General features: G+C 37.7%; 2 protein-coding genes across 4 annotated transcripts in view; one reads left to right on the top strand and one right to left on the bottom strand.

Annotated features, from left to right (window-relative positions):
* The window catches only part of LOC111347091 (uncharacterized), a 325446-nt gene that overhangs the window by 126279 nt on the left and 175727 nt on the right, over positions 1-23440 (top strand). The window lies entirely within an intron of this gene.
* Positions 4612-23440, bottom strand: part of LOC111332280 (protein sidekick-1) — a 32211-nt gene continuing 13382 nt past the window's right edge. For all 3 annotated transcript variants that reach the window (XM_088737386.1, XM_088737385.1, XM_088737387.1), the window contains 11 exons: positions 19745-19889; positions 16958-17268; positions 15858-16005; positions 14392-14697; positions 13051-13353; positions 11906-12208; positions 9706-10002; positions 9033-9326; positions 8167-8433; positions 6695-6967; positions 4612-6049 (listed from right to left, as the gene is read on the bottom strand). In XM_088737386.1, coding sequence (XP_088593512.1) covers positions 5685-6049; positions 6695-6967; positions 8167-8433; positions 9033-9326; positions 9706-10002; positions 11906-12208; positions 13051-13353; positions 14392-14697; positions 15858-16005; positions 16958-17268; positions 19745-19889 — 3012 coding nt within the window. In that variant the 3' untranslated portion in view covers positions 4612-5684. The remainder of the gene's footprint in view (positions 6050-6694; positions 6968-8166; positions 8434-9032; positions 9327-9705; positions 10003-11905; positions 12209-13050; positions 13354-14391; positions 14698-15857; positions 16006-16957; positions 17269-19744; positions 19890-23440) is intronic.

Here is a 23440-nt window from a genome sequence, read left to right as displayed (position 1 = left end):
TGAAAGCGGCGAAGTATAAAGCAAATACAAAATGGGTCCCAAGACAGATCCTTGTGGCACTCCACTTTTAGGGTCATGTTTCGTAGAAGTACCACCATCGACGGAGACATATTGCGTGCGATTCGATAAATAAGATTGCAGCCATAATAGAGGTTTTCCAGCTATCCCAAACCGTACACGTAAACGAGAGAGGAGGATGGTATGAGCGACCGTATCGAAGGCAGCGGAAAGGTCTAACAACAGTAAAATTACGATTCGACGATTATCAATGGCAGAAAGAATATCATTGTGAACACGAATAAGTGCAATTTCAGTACTGCAATATTGCTTGTACGCCGACTGGAATGTCTCATTTAACTCATATTCGTCAATGAAGGAGATAAGTTGATTAGCTACCAATTTTTCAATTGCTTTGCTAATAAATTAAAGATTCGATACAGGGCGATAATTGGAGAATTGAGTATGATCCAAAGAAGGCTTTTTAAGGAGCGGGCGTAACATGACAACCTTGAGTTGCAAAGGCATCTGACCAGATTCCAATGAGATATTTATTATTTTGAAAATGAAATGCAACAGAACACTAAGTGTATTTCTTTTAACATAACCAGGGAGAGGATCAAGAGCACATGACTTAGCAGCCAGATTCATGATACATATATGAACTTCGTCGGCTGTTACCGTTTTGAAAATATCAAAAGAATATGGACAGGCGTTGTCAACAACAGGAACTGTATCTCGATGAGAGAAGGCAGCAGTCGTTATATGACCCCGTATTCTATCTATCTTTGTAGTGAACAACAATTGGAGAAATTCAGTTGAGTGTTGGGAAGAACAGGTGTCAACATGTATATTAAAATCACCAACTGATAATAGTCCACCGGGATCAGTGATATAGTGCTCCAGGAACGTAGAAAACTCACCAAGGAACAATGAGGGTGTTAAACCATTCAAGGTCGAGGGAGGTGGGCGATAAACAATAATAACTCTGATTTTTAAACTGACTGATTTTTTGGGCAGCACGAGAAATTTGGGCAAAGCTAGTTTTTAAAAATGCTTGCATGTGTCTATGCATTTTTTCTCCATGAGATATTTTCTGTTTCAACCTGAGGTCAGCGTTCTAAATAGGCTCCATTTCCACTGTCTCCCAGGTCCGGTCTTTGATCTTCCCCTGGTAATCGAGCCTACGTTGTAAAGCCAGTTAAATTCACACGAAACATGGTTGCCCATCACGTGATCACTTTCTGGTTATTTTGGAAGGGGATCATATGTTGATATATGTACATATTTGTAATTTTGTTGTTGGGCATTGTGCTGCACTGCACTAGTTAGTGTGGGGAATTTCCAGTCGTGAATTAATTAGAGCCAATTTCGGCATAACTTTCTAGAATCATATTGTAGATTATCCACTGGAGACTCTCAGAAGATCTGAGTCACGTGCTCGGCAACCACTGTCTCGTGTGAATTTAACTGGCTTTACTACGTCCTTTATGGCGTAAAGCAAGCGAAATTAACGCCCGTAGTTTTTCAAAAATTTACGCAACAGTGGAGACAAATACGCACCTTACGTAATTTTTTTTTGTGTAAAACTCGGAGTCAGACTGGCTGCGTCTTCTCTATGGAGTGCCGCAAAGGAGCCTTCCAGGTTCGCTTTTTTAATATCTTTGTGAATGATGTCAATTACTCAGCTGAATCTTCTTCCCCATATACGTCTATGTGCTAATGACACAACAAAGTATAGAGCCCATGAGAGCCTTGGCGCACCTGAATAGTAATAGTAATAGTAATATAGTATTTCTGACCACTTCCAGCCAATGAGGCTGAATTACGGGTGCAGTTTAAGGTTGAGAACAGACGTCAGCATATCAGGCGCCTCTGGCAGCCGCTTCAGTCCATCGATCTCACCTTCTAACCCATCCCACCCAGGGGAGGACATCCATCCCACAGTAATCTCGTGTGGGAAATTACGGAGCTTAAGCAACCACGTCGACGAACGGAAGACGACGACCGGAAGTAGCAAGAACGTCACTGCGCAAGCGCGAACCAAGAATTCCGTCGTCGTCTTGTAGTCGACGACTTGAGAATGACCTGTTTCACGTCGTCGTGAACTTCCAAACTTCAAAGCAGTTTTTCTCATCAAAAGGTGCGGGTTTACGGTCAGTTTTTAGACAGTCTATGGCCGGTTGGAGTTTGTATTCGCTTCTTCGTTTGATTTAAACCACCCTGTTCAGTTTTCTAAACAAATAAAATTCGAAAACCCACCAACTCATATTCTTTTCTCCGCACAACAGATGTCAAGTCAAGCGGTGAAAGCCACCACGTAAGGTTTAAATTTATTTGAGTATATTTTATGAAAGAGTGCTGTTTATCATTTTTATTGAATAAAAAGTTTCAAATAGCAGTGTAATACACCTCTGCGTTCGGTCACAAGCTGTGTATGGAACTGCCAGATTATCGCTACTTAAAAGTTTTGCGTGTTGCTGTTCTTCAATCGAGACGCTTTAAAAAACAAAGAATTCTTCAGATCGGTGTGTTAACATGAGCTTGAATACCTGTCAGGTTTTCCGAATCTATTTTCAAAATGTTTGATATAGATTTACAGCCATAAAAATTATTCCGACAGAATCACATGGGAAAAAATAGTATTCTTGGGTGAAGCGCGACGACTGCTATCTGTGCCGATCGCTAGCTAGCATTAATTAAATTGACAGACTTACGTCGTTTGCTCGCCAAAGAAAGGAGCATCAAAGGTAGAACATATCAGGCTAAAGCATGTTGAAAATCAGACAAACGTTGTGCAAAATAGGTTTGTTTGTATCAGCAACACTTAGAACTGAATTTAAATCTCAAACAACTCGCCTAAAATTTAATATTTTAAACTTTTGCGATGCGTAAATTATTGTAAATAAAGCTAAAGCTTAATAATTCCTTGGACTGTTGATGTTCAAGAATTGAATAACCTACTCTCGAACTTTCGATATATATGTGGAAATTTGATCCATGAGTGGGAAGAAGAAGGTTTTGGACGTCTATGAACGATGTCATTTCTTAAACTGACGAGGCGAGAATAAAAAAGATTTCAGACGTCGTCGTCCTTGAGCAACTTCATTGCTTAAGTTTCATTTTCCCGCTAAAAACGACGTGCTCGTTCCAGACCCTCCGCGATTACTTGACGTCGTCGTCGTCCCTTTCGTCGTGGTTACTTAAGCTCCCTATTAACGTCTCCTACCCCAGCCCTGCAGGAGACGGGGCCTGCATTTATTCGTCCCTATCCGAGAAGACTAGAATATCCAACCACTTCTTAATGTTATAGAAAGGTAGCAAATTCTTCTCAATTATTTAAAGACCATGAGTGTTGAACCCTCGACCTCCCGCACAACAGTCTAAGGCACTATCCATTGGGCTAAGTGGGCGGCGGTTAATCTACACTGAATCAAGACATAGAAAGATTACCCTCTGGTTCACCGCGAATTACCTGCAAGTAACCGCTAATAAAACTCAGCAATGACACTGGGGAAATCTAAGTACCCAGAGTCTTTTTATTGGTGATAAGTCCATCGAAATTGAACCACCTCTCAAGATTCTTGGCGTTACATGGACCGGAATTTGTCTTTCAAGCCTCACGTTGCACTCATGCTGAAAAAAAGCGTATGCTAAGGTGGCCGCAACCGGGGATTAAGAACTTAATTCCTTCAAACGTTGTGGTTTCTCTTAATAAAGCCAACATGTTATCGCATTTAGAATACTGTTGCCTAGTACTTATAGGCAAATCTCAAGGCTTGAAGAAGAACACCGAACGTACCCATCATAATGCGATCAAGACATTACCGAGTCTAGGTAATTCGGCGTCCTGTGACTTTTGCATGGCAAGTTTTAAAATGAACCTCTGGCTCGGAAGACTGTGCTAACACTTCCCACGTCCTCGACATTAAATAAATTATTCTATAACCATCTCTATTCCATTCTACTTTATGTCATAACCTTCAAACTTGCTTCGATACGACAATAGAGTTTCTATGCATTAATCATACTGAAAAAAAAGAGTTTAACTTGTGTTCATCTGCTACAGCTTACCATGCAGAGATTGATAGTACTATAGCTAAGACAACAGAAAGTTTAGGTCATGCTTTAATCCTCTAGTAAATGTAAAGTTAACAGCAGGAACAAACTGCACTATTTTGTTACAGGAATCCGGCAATGTCTTGAAGTGTTATCCGTCGAGGGTATTCACACAAAAAATTTAATTTTTTTGGGGATAACCAGCTTAAGTTAGAGAGTCCTCTGCGCGGTAGGTTTCCCACAGTGGTGCCGATTGCGTTAAGCGCGTATGCAAAGTCCCATAATTAAGAAAATAGTATACCTAATCAAACGTAAAAAATTAGGTATGAAGAACATGACGGGATTCTTCCGAATTCGCGAAACTTCGGAATTCGCGACGGTATTTTGTTCCAAGTTGCGTTGCGGGCACAACGCAAGACAAGTAAATGTGTGGTAAATGTTTAACTGAGCAACTGAAGCTCTGCGACAAGCCTGGCTAAAACTGTAGATCGAATAAATGCAGGTTTGCCTTTTTCTGGTTAAAAAAAAGATCGATGGTCTACCGCGATCAGACACTTATTTTCGTGAAAACATTTTATTCTACTGTCTACAACTATTCTGTTGCTTCTTTACATTTAGAACCTATTTAGATCTTATTGCCTTGCAACAATATTTCCCAGCATTTTCTCCTATCTCAAAATAATTTGTAATCTAAAAAATATCGAGTGAAAATACTCGATCATCTTCCATTCTCTTATCTACAAACACCCAACAATAATATTCTGTACCCTTACTTTTTTCAATTTCTTTAGAGAAAGCAAAGCAATGTATTGCTTTTACAGTTGAAAAGAATTTATTGTGCATAAAAATAAACTTAAAACACTGCCAACGTCCAATAAACGATTAAAACATAGAACTTTTAGTCTTTAAAAGGTAATTTATGATTGAAAGAGACATCACATTTTTAAGCTTTGTTGTTGTTAACATCTAATAGCTATTATTTTTCTGGTGGTTCAGAATACACCTTAATTCGAATTCATATTTTCATGCTGTAACACAGACTCTAACGGTATATATATAGAATAACTCACATTTGATAAGACGGGTTCGACAAGCAAGGTTGACGAAGTTACGTGCGATTGTCTTTCAAGAGGTTTCGTTTAGTTTGGGAACCTCACTCAAAGTTATAATTTTAGTTTAACCCTCATCCGAGGGCTATAACTAAAGGTTAAAACCGAGCTGTACATTTTACACACATCAAAAGCAAAAGATATAAATACACAGACACAAATAAAAGATAAGAAAACTTTTAAGATATGAATTTTGAATGAAAGAGGAAAACATTTAAAACTAATTCATTTCGGCATTGCCAACTTACTCATCGCTTCTTTTAGCGAGACTCGAACAAGAAGTGTGTCATGAACCGAAGTAATGTGTGGATGTTGCCGTGCGTCTGTTCCGTTTTTGATCACAGATGAAGTAAAAATGCAGTCAGCACTGACAAAACAGTGGCACACAAAGTGTGTTTGAAATCTTTTTTTTGTGTCGTCATTAGATTGCACATACATAATTGGTATATAATTAAGCTTATTATATAAGACAAGATGGGTAATCTGAATCAAGCAGATACAAAATCAGTTTTGGGAGTATCATATTTCCTCATATACTCCTTCATTTTGTTTCCCGCCATTTTGCTTGTGAAGCACAGTATTGTAATATCCGGGGTTCTCAGGATTTTCCTGTAACGACTGATACTCAGAAGGAACACGAGATTCCTGGTTTGAAGGCATGGGTTTGAGTTCCATATATGTGCTTGAGCCTGAAGCTTGTTCGTTACTTGACTGTTGATCAGGTGAAGATTTCACGCCGTCAAAGTCAATTTCTTCTTTGCACTGTAGTCTTTTATTAAGAACAGCTCGTCTTCTCTGCCATATCAGCCCACAAATTATAAGGAGCAACACGAACACAATACAAGACAATGGGATGACACTGGCAAGGAAGATGCTCTGCGTATCTAGTAAAAAAAAAGCAAATAACTTTCGAACCAGCCATCAATCGCTAAAAACTGCTTCATTACTTAGTTTCAGTGCATTGATGCTTTAGTTAGAGTAGATTCATCTTAAGGAATACGATGTTTTTTTTTATCCACGAAACAACAATACAATTTCAAACTTAATTTTGCGTCGTCTCTTGGTCTTACTTCATTGTATGCCGGGCATTTCGAACTCCTATCAACTCGAGTTGATAAAGTTATCAAGTCACTTCTATGACCTCTAGAAATTTCAAACCAAACTAATAAGGAAAACAGAGATATTTTAGCCTTGAGCCCTCTCAACATTGGTGCACATAACTCTGTTTTGATTTAGTTTCAACCTGACAGACCAATTTTAACATACGGAATGATCGACCTGCATCGTACACTAAAACAATTTTCTAACTGAAGAAAGAAAACGTAACTTCACACTGAACAACTTCGGTGTATGAGATCACTACATTATGTTGCTTTTGGTACATACACATACCTGTTTTTAAAAAACTATCTGAATAGCTGTAATTAGAAGCGTAAAAAATCCAAATCAGACAAGAAAGTTCTAAGTTTTTTTTAAACTTTTTGAACGAAAAATTTTATCACGTCCGAAGTGTGAGAAAAAATATCTACCTTCACAATCGAGTAGGGTAATTTCATATAATGTTGAGCCAAAGGTGTTTGTAACGTGACAAACATACTCCCCATAATCTTCTCCAACCTGTGGCGAGACAATGAGGCTGTTATTCATCAATTTGATGTTATCACCAGTTGGAAGTTGGCCATCCTTCGTCCAGGAGTAGTTAAACGGAATATAACTTGTTGCTTGACATGAGAGAAAACATGGACTTTGCTTTTGACATATCACCGTAGAAGGGGATAATTCTTCGATAATTCTGGGTGGTACTGTGTGAGAAAAACGGAAAACGTAATGATACCAAAAAAACATTGAACAAAAACATGCTCCTGCCAACGGACCAGGGTTGAAACAAATGTGTGAGGACACTAACATGATGTACTCTTGGTTTGCGTGCTGAGCGGTGGTTTGTTCAGTTGTTACAGATGTTGTGTTTGTTTTCCAGAACTTGTTATATTTGGTTAGTACTCAGTTCATACACTAATTCGTCCATGACTCGTTAATAAGTGGCTGGAGTAAGGTTATAATAATGATGATAATATTAATGACAATAATAATAATTATAGCAAAATTTATATAGTGCCATTTCCATCTAGCCAAATGGCACTTTACATTAAAAAAGAGAAATAGAAAAGTAAGTCTAACCTAATAATGATAAACAAATATATGTTAAAAACATTATTTAAGAATATCACTATTAAAAACATATGAACCTCGTGCGTGGTCCATATCTATTGCTAAAAAAAATTTATCATGATGATGTACATAATTCTACTGTATATGAATTCTAGTTGAATTTTGTGAAATCGAAGAATTCTAGTGGATAGATAAAGGTAGGATAAATAATGGTAAGGATGGATGCTACTATATCTCCTATATGTGAATTCTAATTAAATTTTCTGAAATCAAAATATTCTAATGGATAGATAAAAGTCTACTGAATAATGATAAGGATCCTATTCTATATCTATATGTGTATTTAATGTCCCTAATTAAATACTTTGTTGAAAAGAAAACGAGGCAACCCAGTAGGAATTGTGGAAGTCCATATAGTAGAGAGTTGCAGCTGTCGAGCTTGCTGGAGATAAAAGCGTGGATCAAAATTTCAGTGTCTGATTTCGACAGACAGTTTCTTATTTTCGAAACGTCTGGATAGCCTAGTTAAAAGCAGCTTCTGATCAACCGTGTCAAACGTTGTAGACATATCAAGTAGGAAGAGCACGACGCAGTTCTGGTTGTCGATAACACAAAGGATCTCATTCTGTACTTTTAGAAGGTTGAGACTGGTCATCATGGCGACTATCGTATCGCTTAGAAAAAAAACCACACTTGGTTATTTATTTTCTTTAATTCTCTAACTACAACCGAAAAAATACACTTACTCCTCTACATATTTATTTCCCAAAAGGAAATGAAAGTGTTATTGTTACCCAGTGTTCAGTGCAAATGTAACAAAGTGTCTACCCACCAGCGACAATGACTGTCGTAGCTGTACGGCTCTCTCCAAACATGTTAATTGCTTTACATTCATAAACACCACTGTCACCAGGAACAACATCTTTTATGATAAGTATTTTGCCGTTGTTCTCGAGCTGAGCGCGAGGTATACTGGCTAGTCCATCTTTAGTCCAGGTAAGAGAAGCATTAGTTTCTTCAACAAACTCACACTTCAACAATACCAGTTCGCCAATTGCTGTAGTGGTTGTTTTTGGGAGACCTTTGATAAAAGGTTTACCTGAGTTTTGATAAAGATGGAGTAATTATTCCTTAACAAAGTTGATGACACAAAGCAGCATGTAGGCTTTGCAGCCTCTCTCATCCCAACTAAAAACTAACCTGAAAGCCCCTCAGTTGATGAAAAGTTCAATTTTCAGAAATACAACCAACACAGCATCGCAATCTTATATTAATAAAATACTCACAGCTTAGACTACATAATGAAAGATTACGGCTCAAAAAGAACAAAAAAACAAAATAAAAGGAACAAAAAGAAAGAAAAACAGCAAAGACGAACGGGTTACTATGCTTAGAACATTAATACTTATATGTGTGATAAAAGCAGAGTTAATCAGTAATTCATACTTTACTATATTTAGACACGTATCTCACAGTTTTGATGGATTGAACACACTTGAAGAGTTTTCTGTACTCCAAGATACTACTTTTTTGAAGGTGAAAAGATCAAATCAAAACGGCAAAGAAAGCAATTAAAATCGAATCACTTTCAAGCATGAACAAGGATCACCACGATGAAGTCACTACTACATGTTATAATACATGTGAATGTGTTTAGGTGGGTAGCAACTAGCATAACGGTAAATGTAAAGAACCCACTGTATTCCCTGGTAGTTACAGTTTTCGTCCCATTTGCTCCAGGTTTAATAGTCACAGCTCTGACATGAAATTGATATGTCACTCCACCCAACACATCAACTGTGTGACTCAGTGCATCTTTGTCTAGTCCAGAATCCTCTTTTGGCGCACCTCCATCGCGACTGTAAAACAGAGTGTAACTTCTAATAACTCCATTTGGTTCTGCAGGCTTGCTCCAGGACAAGGTTATTCTGGGACCATGTAAATTGCTAGGTGGCACAACAACAAAAGACAAAGACGTAGGTGCACTGGGAGCTGGAAGAACAAAGATAATGTGCTTATTAATAGAAGAATGATGCAGAGAATCAATGCATGCATGTTAATCAAAGCATGTTGTACTGTGTTGTAAATTGTAATATAACAATGTACCTCTTCCTCATTTAGTTGTTAAGGTATTGGCTTTTTCATAGAAACAATTTAAGAATTGGATTAAAGACAAGTTCACCTGAGTAACTAAACAATTCAAGTCATGAAAGCAAACTTCTAAGAGCTGATTATTCGCAAGGCATGTTGAAGAAGAAGATCTTTTTAATACCGGCCTGAGGTCCAAACTTCAAAGCCAACACCCTAAATCAATCATCAACATCGCCTTTATGTGAGCAAGTATTATTGCTGAAAGCACTTCGATTCTCACCATCTTCCATTGTTCTTGTGAAAACAGAAGAGGTGTTCGGTCCATTACCAACAGAGGTGAAGGCCAACACTTGAAATTCATATTCAGTGTATTTATCAAGGTTGGTGACTATTTTTGATGTGTTTCCATTGTCAGTAGTCAAGGAGGTTGCTAAACCTGAGCCTTTCTTTTTATAGAAGAGTTTATATCCTCTGATGATTCCATGTCTGAAGTCCTCTCGTGGTAAATGCCATGAGGCTCTAATACTGGTTGAAGAGTTCACAGTGACATTGAACAGGGAGGGAGGTCCTGAAGGAGCTGCAATAGAACAGTCATGTTTTAATTCACATTTTAATAAATGAATCAGACTGAGTGTCATTTTCCTCGACACTATAAATGATGTACCCTGGTCCCAGAAGTTCTCTTCTGTCTAAAAAAAAAATAGGATAAATCCCTTCTCCCTAAAAAAATCGGCGCCAAGCGCCGACAACGAGCTGCAAAGCGAGCAGTTGAGAGAACCTCTGGTGGAGACCGTTGAGAACCTCACATTAGTGCATTCAGCTGTTTTGACAGCTGATCAAATCTATCACTTTTCAACAGCCAATAGGAAACGTCAGTATCAAACAAAAAACAATAATAGCCAATCAGATCGCGACGATCATCAGCTGAGTGCACCAAAGTGAGGTTCTTTAAGGTCTCCACCAGAGGTTCTCTCGACTGCTCGCTGCTTCGCAGCTCGTTGTCGGCGCTTGGCGCCGATTTTTTTAGGGAGAAGGGATTTATCCTATTTCTTTTTTGACAGAAGAGAACCTGTGGGACCAGGGTATAAATGGTGGAGCTGACTTACAGCTTTCACTTGGAAGTTTTCATTCAGGAAGATATCCATTAATGCCTCCTTCAGAGTGGCACATTCAGTCGTAGAGATGTCTGAGTTGTAAACGAAATGACCCGATATGGAGGCTTAATCAAGGCACATTTAAAGTTGATTAATGATATTGGTAAAGGAAATAACAGATTTCCAGCAGACAAGAGCGGAATTTGTTATCATAATTTCGGTGCACTTATTCTTTATTATCAAATTTCTTGAAAACTATGTCTTTTATTTCTCTCTTTCTATAAATCAATTCAAACAACTATGGGAATCAAGTTATTTAAGGTTACCGCCCACCTTCAGGGGTGTCTCGCGTGCAAGCGTTGTAGCGCGTCCGATTTAGACTGTAGATATCTAAACCCTATATCAAATTAAAGCTTATAGGACTAGCTATCAGACTATACCAAGAATTTTGAAAAAAAATGAATTGTCGAATTTTTCGCGACTTCTAAATGCGAGCGCCCGAATCACCTTTTAAGAGCTATAAGTCAAAGGGAGTTAGTTCGATTGCTCCCAAAATTTGACAGTAGCTAGTTTTACATATAAACAACAAACACGTGTCTCCGAATTTTTTATTTCTAAATACTTTTTTTCAAGAGCGACTTTTGTACGATCACTCCACATTTTTTTTAATCCTATTTCAAAAATGTTTTGTAACTTTTCACTGAAATTGAATATGGCAAATCGCAGACACGTTTTCTTAGCGCTTTGGCCCCGAAAACGGAGTAACACATTCAATAAGCGAAAAAAAACTCGCTTTAACACGTAACATTCAAAATGTGATTCGGGTGCTCGCATTTAGAAGTCGTGAAAAATTCGACGATTAATTTTTTTTCAAAAATTTTGGTATAGTCTCATAGCCAGTCCTATAAGCTTTAATTTGATATCGGGGGTTTAGATATCTACAGTTTAAACCGGACGTGCTACATCGATTGCACGAGAGACAACCCTGAAGGTGGGCGGTAACCTTAATTGAAGAGTCCCCTCCTCCATATTACTTGAGCTAAATTAAAGTTATATCCCTTACTTGTAACTTCAACAGTGCCACCACCCTCATAAAACAGGACATTTTAATGGACAGAAATTCTTATAATTATATCATGCACGTACAGGGAAACATGTATTTCTATAAGACTCAGGCAACCATATACACCTGCCATAAAATTATATGTTGGAATATAGATCAGAGATAAGATCTACCACATCAGAGATAGGACATACAAACCCATAGACAAAATTTCGTTAAGTCTGTTTGGCCTCTTCTTTAGGCCTGAATAACAGTCGATAGAGACATGTCTAGCATCCAAAAAAATTTTGTTTCATAAAAATAGTGAAATCCCTATTTCTTACCAGCCTCCTTTGTTTCCTTAAAAATAGCTGTACTATTTGGTCCATCTCCAACAGCAGTGAATGCCAATATTTGAAATTCATATTCCGTGAATTTATCAAGCCCAGTGACTTCTTGAGTGCGAGTTGCCTGATCGTTAATGGGCTGCATGCTTGCTGGCCCTGAAATGCCTCTCTTTTTGTAGAACAATTTATATCCTGTAATGTCTCCATTTCTGGAGTCTTCTGGTGGTAACTGCCAGGATGCTGTTATACTAGTAGAAGAGGTTGCAGTCAGAGTAAAGCCACCAGGAGGCTGTGAAGGAACTGCAATTGAGAAATTGTAATAATCATAATGATAAACAAAATCATTGTGGTCATCGTCATCTCCTTATCATCATTAATGATTAACTTATACACAGGATTTTCCACTTTTAAATGGTGTTTATAATCTTTTTACACGTACTTTAAAAAAGTTGCCTTTTTTACATAATTTACTCAGTTAAATTCTGTTATACATTCAAAATGTTTTTTTCTTTCAACTAGCTAATTTACTGAGAGCATTTGCTAAAGTGGTGTTAAGGATCATATTGGGAATCTGATGATATTTCATATATCATGTACATGCATAGATGCATACATTTTCATTTCACTTGAGAAAAAATATACATGTATTTGGCCTTTTATTTAAGGCCATGACACTTTTAGAAGATAACACAAAGAGCTCTCCTAACCATCTTCGTTTGCTCTCTGAACAACCACAGAGCTATTTGGTCCATCCCCAATAGAAGTAAAGGCCAACACTTGAAATTCATATTCTTTGTACTTAGTAAGACCAGTGACATTTTTGTTGAACGTTAATTCACCGTTGATACAATCTTTTTACAAATACTTTAAAAAAGATTGCCCTTTTATACATAATTTACTCAGTTAAATTCTGTTAAATATCCAAAATGTTTGTTTTTTTTCAATTAGCTAATTCCCCGAAGGCATTTGCTAAAGTGGCCTTAAGGATCATATTGGGAATCTGATGATATTTTATATATCATGTACTTGTATACATAGAGACATTTGCGTTTTCCATTTCACTTGAGAAAAATATACATTAATTTGGCCTTTTATTGAAATCCATGACACTTTTAGAAGATAACAGAAAGAGCTGTCCTAACCATCTTCATTTGTTCTCTGCACAACAACAGAGGTATACGGTCCATCCCCAACAAAGGTAAACGCCAACACTTTAAATTCATATTCTTTATACTTGTGAAGACCAATGACATTTTTCTTGAAAGTTGATCCACCGTTGATAGTAAGGATGATTCCTGACCCTGAAGAGTCTTTCCTTTCATAAAACACTTTAAATCCTTTAATAATTCCATTTCTGGAATCTACTGGTGGTAGTTGCCATGATGCCGTAACAGTGGTAGAAGAAGTTGCAGTGACATAGAAGTTAGATGGAGGTCGCGAGGGAGCTGCAATTGGATTACAGTGTATTAATCAGTTTAATTAGCTGTTAGGATGTCTAAAAACTTCATGTCACACCTAAACTCGCCGCATAAATATTATCGCCGTTGCGTCTTGGAAAAGGAATCACTTGATTCCTAAAATTTCTTGTTGTTTAGTTTTCTCGTGGCTTACTGTAATGTGCGAAACAAAACGATATGAATATCTGAAATTTTCGGATTAGAAATCTGTAAAGAAAATCGTTAACATGCTTGAAACTCAAGAAAATCAAAGAGTTTGGATCATTTCAATTTTCCCAGCCACCGTAATGTTTTATCCAGAAACATGCTCGGCCACTTTGCAAATGTATTTTCGGTCAGGAAAGTGTAGAATAATACATCGCCCTCGAATAATACATCTACAACGTACATTGCTTACTCCCTTTATGCACCACAGCTACAGCGCCAGTTATTATTTCGAATAACATTTGCTCTTTTAGGCTTGATTGCGCAACTCTTCTTTCGCGTAGATAACGCATTGATTTATTCACGAACATAGTGGAGATTTCGCAAAGAACACCACGGAGATTTTTCATTTCTCATTTTTATGATTTAGTGGGCTGCGTATGCACTCCAAACTTGTGGCGCACTGACCAATTCATTCTTCTGGCCTGGGGAGTTCCCCGCAGACATTCTCGTTTCACAAATTACAGATTTCCATTTCGCGAATTACAAATTTCAATTTCGCAAATTAAGGATTCCTATTTCGAAAATCCTTAACAGATTTCTATTTCCCCAATAAAAGGTTTCTGTTCATTTCAAAAATCATCAACAGACTTCTATTTCGCAAATGACAGATTTGTACCTCGTCAATTATTAACAGATTTCTGTCTCGCAAATTACAGATTTTCATTTCATATCTTGATTGGTTTCGTTTAGTTTCGAAAATTACAGTAAGCCTCTCTCGTCACGTGTTTGGCATCTCATTGCCAAGCCACACTTAATGAAGGTGAAAAACTTAATAAAATATGGTTCACATTTTTTCATTAGCTCTGGATTGTCACATACCATCTTCCATTGCTCTTTCCACTTCAACAGAACTTTTTAGTCCATCACCCTTAGATGTGTAGGCCAACACTTGAAATATATATTCTGTGTACTTTTCGAGCCCAGTCACAAGTCTGCTTAATGTCGATGCACTAGTAATATTCAAGAAGGAAAAACACCCTCCAAAGTCCTTCTTTTTGTAAAACAGTTTAAACCCTGTTACGTGTCTTCCAGGCCTGGTAAAGATCGGTGGTAGCTGCCAAGAAGCTGTAATGCTGGTAGAAGAGTTTGCAGTCAAATTAAAGGCAGCAGGAGGTTGTAATGGAACTGAAATGTTAAACAACAACAGTTATGTGTTTTAATTCTCCGTTGATTATTGATGTGAAAGTAAATTAACGAACCTTGTGAAATTAAAAAGCATTGGATGTTCCCAAGAGCAGTGTGGAGGGTCATCACCTGAGGGGACTGTGTATATGCATTTCATACGCATTATTTATATCCTAAGCGTGAAAATGTGCTCTACGGATAGTTGGGCAAACAATTGTGTTGCAATGGCAACCTACTATGTTCCAGAATCCTCAGTGCACTTGCAATGCAACAATCAGATCACTCACTGGATTATATCAAGGATGAATAAAAATAATGTATTATAGCAACCTACTGAGTCCAAGAATTTACCATGAACAATGATAAAATCACATCATACATACATACTGGGTTCCAGAATCTATAGTGTACAGTACTACAACCACATCATACATTGTATCATATCAAGCATCAATAATAATCCAGCTGAGTGGATAAGATACTTTAGGGTTTAAAAGAAAAAAAAGGTAAGGACGGTTAGGGTCATTTTCCTCCGGTCAGCTCTAAAGTTACTTTAAAAAAATTATCACTTGATCAAGGCTCCATGAATATATAAACAATTGCCTCTTTCTGGCACAAAAATATGCATGGATATTTGTCTTTGGACATAATTTGTTCCAAGATGTGAACAGTTTTCCGGGAGCTACGCTCAGGGAAAACTGTCAGCTACAAGGAATAGACAATCTCTAAGGACAAATATACACTGTACAAGCATATTTTAGCACAAATTTTGTTATCCTTTAGATATTTTGCAAGTCGGGAGAAAAAGTGTTGGAAAACAGCTTACTGTTTGTTGTATAGGATGTTTTCTTTTGAGATGAGTTTGTCAAAGAGAATTATCTCCCTTTACCAGTAACAGCTATAGAACCCTCTGTCTCATCTTGAATTAAATTCCAAACAAAGACTTACATGTATCATAGTGGACATGCGGTTTGAAATTGGAGAATATCACAAGTTTATTTTACACAGAGTATTTTAAATGAATAGATACAAATAAATGAGAAGGAGTTGTGTGCTCAAAAATTTTAAACCAGTTTGAATATTTCCCACCAGTTTGAAAAACTTCTACCAGTTCAAAAAAACCTCAAGGGGAGACAAACACAAGAGGAGCAAATAAATACCTTTAGTTAGAAGTATTCCATAAACTTCAACTCTCAGACTTTTATAGCCACGATATGCTATGGGCTGAAAGCGGATAAACTTTGCACTTGCAAAATCCTGAAGACTGTTTTTTACAACACTATTTCGATCGGAGTTTCCAGCAAAGACCTGTAGATGGTAGTGCAAAATTTGAAATTATTTCATCACAATATTTTCTTAATATACACCGAATGCAAATGTGGCGTCCAATTTGAAATGCCATTGTTCTGGACTCACTAGCCTCTCACACATGTGATAATCTTTTTGTGTTTCTATGTGAAGACGAGGCTAGTCAGTCCAGAACAATAGCAATTCAAATTGGACGCCATATTTGCATTTTGCGTATACTGTATCATTAACTACTTTAAGTATCAGCTACTTCATAAAAAGCCACTTTCAGCTTAGAAATTGATTGCCAAATAATTGAACTATGAACCATGGAGACGTGTATGAGCAAATGTCTGTAATGGCTAAAATGCTATTGAATAACTTATTGTTTCTTTCAAAAAACTAGTACAAAGCCAGTATGTGACCCTGTATTTGAAAGATAATTTCTGCTGATAGTTGAGGGAGAAGTATATGTCGCTCGTAAGAGATCATTAGAGGCATTGGTCAGACAAAGCACCAAAATAGATTTTTTCTAAGAGACTCAATTTCACACAATTCAAATATAATCCCTTGGGTATTAAACAAACTGACTAATGCAAAGTTCAGAAAAACAACAGTGGAAAGGAAGATGAAACAAACAATTGGACTGCATGACTAATCAGACATGGTTTGAAAGAAAAAGGGCTTTACTATAGACTAAGATTAAAGTGAATGAGACCTACATTTTACATTCACATCCAAGTGCCTGTTTAGATAAATACATGCATGGTGTTGCAGTCTTGAATGTCGAGTATGTGTATTCACAAATCGACACACAAATGATGTTAACAAGACTAATTTTCTCAGCTCAGTGTTTTTGCCATACGTGAAGGATCGGCAAGCATTCTGCATGAATTGCTTATGTGCATACACTGTACATGCACTATTCATCTGACTAAAAACAACGGTTACCTTGAAATTCGTATACACCAACCTTATCAGCACTGTTTTCCTGATAGGTGACAAACTTGGGATCTTCAAGTGCTAACCGTAACTTGTACTTTGTTGTCCACTCACTAGCCCTTGGATTTCCCTGTGTAGCTACAGCACAGATGACGTACTCAAACAGCAGGTCAATTTGAAGGTAATCATTAGCATTATTGTTGCCATTGGGTGCCCATGACCTTGCACCATTTAGGCGACCATATTTAGCTGCATATACTGAATTAAATTCTGACGGGGCTGAAAAGCTGCTGTCTGGAATGCTGTCAGTGCTGGCTACACCAATGGCTTGCATAGAACATCCTGCAAAATAACAATACATAACCAACTCTACCTAAATAAAAAATGTAGAAAAAAAATAATACAAAAAATGTTAAGAATGGCAAATACGAGTATGAGAGCGATCTTCGCAGTAACTTTCATATATTAACAAACAATGGCAAATACTCCATCAATGCATTGATCCTAGTTGAGCGTGGCCCTTTGACGTGCATTTCAAATCACAAAAGTTACATTTGATCTACAAACAGAAAATAACCAGATTTTATAAAAGTTCATAATGAAGTTTCCCTAGGTGAATATCGAAACAATGTAATGTTGAATATCATGAGAATAACAGATAATTGAAGGTGGCTTACTTTCTTTGATGAGGGCATAAAAAGTTAAGTATTTATCGTTATAATAATAGGTTTGGCCACTTACAGTAGTACTGGAAATAAGACGATTTTGAGTCTATTTCGGTTTTGCTATGAACAAACTTTCCAAACTTGCAAAATTGCAAACAAAATTGCACGACTAGTTTGGGACAACTGGAATTTGTACTCTGAAAAATTTTTACAAGTGCTTATACACACAAAATTGCACAAGAAATCATGTCATTATTTATTGATAATTCACACAAAAAATGCATTGTGGTAAATCAAGACTTTAAATAAGTAAGTCGACGACCTATTTTCTTAACCAGCATTGATCTGTTGAAGTCTTTCTTCACCATGATATACGGCATAACTTATTTCTTTTCACTAAAAAGATTATATGGTTAATTTCAGAAGTTTTCAAAGTTTTGCTCGAATAGCGTAGGCTGCTTATGGCAACATCTCCTTTCCATTTAAATTTGAGCAAGGAAAAATATATTAGTAAAGACAGTTCATTATCAAAGAAACGAATGACAAATGCCTAAAATAACAAAAGGTGACAGCAATCCCATAGTTCCATCTGAACTAAATTCTGCTGTGAAACAAATACTTCTTCCCAAGCAGGAAACCCTGCCAAGGAGAAAATGACCTCCCTCTTTCCAAAGATAGAAAGACACCATCATCACATGCGGTCTCATCATCTGGAAATGACTCATCCGATATTCTTTCAATTCGCTGCTGAGGGAATCATATTTCCCATCTTCCTCGTCATCTTGTGGCCAGCAGTTTTCTTGCTACTCCTTAAAATCAGAGCATACAAGGCTGACAGGCTCACTCGGCTGAGTTTCTCTGTCATTGAGGTACGACAGGAGAAGTCAAGCTCCTGCCATCATTGTTTTCTGTCTGACAAAGAGCTGATGCACAGTTACACCAGGGTTTATGCTCAGTTCCTCATATTTTGCATGCTCTGTGGCGCCATTGGTGCGCCATTGTTGCCATTGGTACACGATGCCAAGACTTTGGATTTGTAAACTAGTACGCCACCCAATCAATTGTCCTCTCTAAGCCTTCTTTGGCTGCATTTCAAAAGTCTTTTGTGCACTCCAACATCGTGCCAAATGGATCTTTGTAATTATGATGCACAACCAAATGGCTATTCTCCACGTCTAATGCCATGCAACATAACTGGTTTATAACATTTGTGGTAAGAAGGGAAATCTTATCCTCTAAAAAACGACTGGCTGGGGGACAAGGCTTTTTAGGACTTACATGCAGATCAGTTTCTGTGAAAATTCTCATCAATGGACTTTTTGTTTCTCAGTTTATTTAAGTGACTATTTCCCAAATCCCACTTCTCAAAATTGTCGATTTTGTGTCCTCTTCATATAAAAAATCCCGCATCTCACTCCATTCTTACTCTAAATTCCCAGATCCCGGTCTTCAACTAAACCCAATCCCGGATCCTGAAGAAAACCTATTCTGGACCCTCTACACTACAACAAATACAATGATATGATAATATCAAACACGTAACGATAAATATGAGTTTCAAACTCATCAAAATTCAAAGGTACCAACAGTAAATTCACAGTCTTAAGCCCTTTCCTATCAACTATTCTCCTTTGATGTGAGTTTTGTTCCAAGGATGAATTGATTGACAGCTTATTCAACACTGAGCATGAGAATAACAGATTATCCTGGGTGGCTTGGTGTCTTTGATGAGTGTAGAAACAGTAGTTTGTACAATTTAGCCACTAATCTAAAACACAACCATGAATCACCAAAGAAAAGCTAGTAGGTCTCAAAAAACCTTTTTAAAGACTAAAAGAGTTTCTTAATAATAATAATAATAATGATAATAGTACGCTTTATTCAACTGATAAACTAATCAGCACTCTGATAGATTGGCTGGTATAAACTAGTGATTAGCATCATGATAAATAGTTTTAATCGAAATTAAAGGAGAAACTCTATAAAAAACTAAAGACTAAATTAAAGAATAAAATATATATAGAGAAGCTAATACTTAATTAGTTATTGATGATGACTTGTGACTATTTGTTTGATTACCTACAACATAAAACTAATAACAACATGATAATAGCAAACATGCAAAAGTAAGTATAAGTAAGTTTCAAACTCACTTGGCTTTTGTTCCACTCCAAACACCTCTGTTCTCATACACACCCCACTCTGGTGCATTTGAGGCAGGAAACGCAGATATCTTGTTAATACTCCATAAACAAAATGCTTCACTTCTGAGTTCCTGTCATTATTTCCCCTCATAAACTTGAAACAAACAAATAGTCACAAGTCATCATCAATAACTAATTTTTCAACTTGAAAAAGTGACAGGGATTAAAATATCACCAATGTAACTAGCAGCCATAATGATTATTAATAAGCTCAAAAATTCTTATCTAGGACTTCCATCTTTGTGGGATATTCTACACTATCAGACCTTATAGTCCATGTTACAGTCATAAATGTACACTAACACATGTCTAAAACATTGTGCCCTTATGAGAAACAATATGCACTAACAACATTTACCAGATGAGGGTAATTTTTACCCGAATTGACCAATCAGAGTGCTTTGTTTTTTTCAGTTTACCGCCGGGTAAAGTTTACCCTAGTGGGGTAAACTTACCATCAGCAATTCGCTCGTTAGAGCCCTTCTATGGGCTGTATCGACGCAAAATAATTACATTCTTTCGATTGTCCCCTCTTAGAATCGAATTTGGCGATTTGGAGTTGAAAAAGGTGCAAAACCGATCAGCTTATATTGTCGAAAATTGACACGGCTATGTTTGCAAAGTCATGTTTGTTTTACCTTTATGATAAAATATTGTTGACATGAAGGTGTTTTATTGACAGGTTTTAGGTGACAAGTTTATACAATAGCAAGTCAGGCGTGTAATATAATCCTGCAGCAATCCTAGCGCGCGTCTTCTTGACGTTAGCGACCAAGTTAGCATCGAACTTACACTCTCGCGATCGATCATCGGGACGCCACGACAATGTCCTCCTTTTCTTTCTGTTCTTAAATAAAATCGATAAAACAGTCAACATTTTGAATTGTAATGTACGATGCACAGCGTTTCGCTCGCAAAAAACGTGACACATACAACTATGGACACAATATGTAATCTGTGAACATCTTGGTGCCACGTCACGCACCAAAGAAACCATGTGCGTTTAGCCATTTCTTCCTTCCTGAGAAACTACTCGAATATTGCAGAGAGTGGTGTCACATTTTACTTCTGATGTAGTCGCAAAACTCTTCGATGTATGCGTGATGGAAACTACTTCTTGAAAATCGTTATTTCCAGATTTTCCGAAGAGTGCTTCTTGCGAATTCGAGAGCGTACTTATCGAACTAAGTAATCTACCCTCACGTATCAAAGTATCGGGCGTGTAATCTAATTAAAGCGTTCTATCCGGCGACTTTAGCAGCGTAACTTGGAAGATCACGATGGATCCTCGAGCCTCCACAAAAATTTCGTTTCCAAAATTCCTTTTCTTTACGAAATCGATAGAACAATCAACAATTCGAACTGTAATGTAAGGTGCGCAGCGTTTCGCTCTCAGAAAACGTGACACATGTAATCTCTAAACATCTTGCTGTCTCGTCACGCAGCAAAGAAAACATCCGCGATAAAGTTATGACTCTTAGGGCCTGATTACATGGGCCGGGCTGGCCCCGTAAGCCGGGCTGATTTCTTTTGTTTTGGTGTTCGCCAAAGCGTGAAAACAAAAGAAATCAGCCCGGCTAACCGGGCCAGCTCGGCTCATGTAATCAGGCCCTTAGAGGACAAGAGATTTTTATGTGTTTGGCTGCTCTATTATGCGAACAATTTTTGCCGATTCGCGAGTGGAGTTGCCAAGATATCTTCATGGAAATATTTTTTTCTCAGTACATTCAGCAGCAGTGAAGTGTTAGTAAAAGATGGTGCTATTCGGAGTAAACGTTCTTTTCTTAACTCAGGAAAAAAATTTTGGGGGGCTCTGTTGTTGTTTCACAAAAGCCCTTTAAAACTGAACAAGTTGGAAAAATCGTAATTCTCTTTTAAAAAGCCACACCAACCCGTATTATACCGTTAATCTCAAGTCGTTTTATCAGTATTTCCTTCAAGCTCTGACGCCGGCACCCACTAACAAAGCGCGATTTTTCAATTCAATATCCACTATTGACGGAAAATGTTGTAATAAATAAGTTGTCCAATTTTACAGCTACGCAGACCAGCCACCATTCCTCAGAAGTTCCACTACAAAATTTTGTGTAATGGGGAAGGCAACAGGAAGAATTAAGAAAATTCAATCTTTTCCGAATAATTTCACAGAAGGGAGCGTAATTTCAGAACGTAGCTGTCCCAGTTTTACACCGACCGTTTTCCTTTTAAGAATGCCGCACACAAGCTTCATCTCACACTGAGAGGAATTTGCTAATTTCCTTTTCAAATTGTGGTCACCTACGTTCCATTCTACTGTTACCACATTACTCAAGTTGACATGTACTACTAGAAACTGGTTTTTCATTGGTATGTGAAACCACGTATAACCACTTATAACATTTAAAAGTTGAGCAAGTCGAGGTTAAGCTTTTTCACGAGCAAGTAGAGAAGCTGTGAGAATTTGCAATTTCAAATTACGCGGTAAAACGGAAATGCGCGCCTCAGGGTTGAATTATCTCCTTTATAAAGCATACACGCTGGTTAGCTCCAAGTGGCTAATTTAGAATTATTCACCAAACGAGCCAACTCCTTTTTTACTCGTTTGCTCCTTTGTTACCGTTGCCGAGCCAAACGGGCCACTAAAGTAATACGCACTTTTAGAGCGGGGTAGGTTCGTGATTGAAGTCTGAATCAACAAGCTGTAAGCGAGAGAAATAAAAGAAATTTGACGAAGAATGGCGTTAAAAAAATTATCATCGAGAAGGACTGGAATTAGTGTGTTACGAAGTCATCATGTGCCGGCACCCGACCAGGATTGTCACTGGCAAGATGTGTTTCTGCCGAGAGTCTCCTGAGGCTCAGCAGGACGCCTTTGCGTTCCCATCGGCGGTGTTCGCACCAAAACTCGTGCACGTGACATTGCTGTGTGGCATGCGGTTCCGTTTTTGTTTTTGTTTCCTTAACTCTCGCCATTCTGTCTAGAGTTTGTCATGTAGTTCGTTGCGTAAATAAATCATGCTAAAATTGAACGTACTCGTCGTCCTGAATCCTCGTTAAATCGCCGGAACAGGCGGTCTGTTTTTCAAGTTTTTAATTGGAACAACTCCACAACAACTTGTCCGCACCGAATAGGCACGCATCAGTCGGATACGATTAGATCAACCTTAACAAAACAATTTTTTCGGATAACGCATTTTGTAACCTTTCCATCAATAAATATAGTTTACGGTAGTTACGCTTCAAACAGTGCGTTGACAATTTCTTTTGGGACAGACACCCGCGAAGGTATATTGTTTTTATCAAGATGTTAGATCGGAGACATGCGCAGTCGATTGCGTGTTGTATATCCGGGATGTTTGTGATGACATCACGTAAAATGCATGTGGAAATATCGATAGACAGCCGTCCCTCTCTGCTCGAAATCAAGGGCACGATAGACGAGATGAGTTTTCAAAATAGATGTCTTTAATTGCTTGTGGAAGTATTCATCAAGGTCTTGAACGGTTTAGTGATGACTCTTAGAGGACAAGAGATTTTTATGTGTTTGGCTGCTCTATTATGCGAACAATTTTTGCCGATTTGCGAGTGGAGTTGCCAAGATATCGATCAGGTACTACTTCATGGAAATATTTTTTTTCAGTGCATTCAGCAGCAGTGAAGTGTTAG

The sequence above is a fragment of the Stylophora pistillata genome, chromosome 11 (genome assembly GCF_964205215.1).
Source record: "Stylophora pistillata chromosome 11, jaStyPist1.2, whole genome shotgun sequence".
NCBI classification, from domain to species: domain Eukaryota; kingdom Metazoa; phylum Cnidaria; class Anthozoa; order Scleractinia; family Pocilloporidae; genus Stylophora; species Stylophora pistillata.
This window is presented reverse-complemented; position numbering and strand designations above follow the sequence as displayed.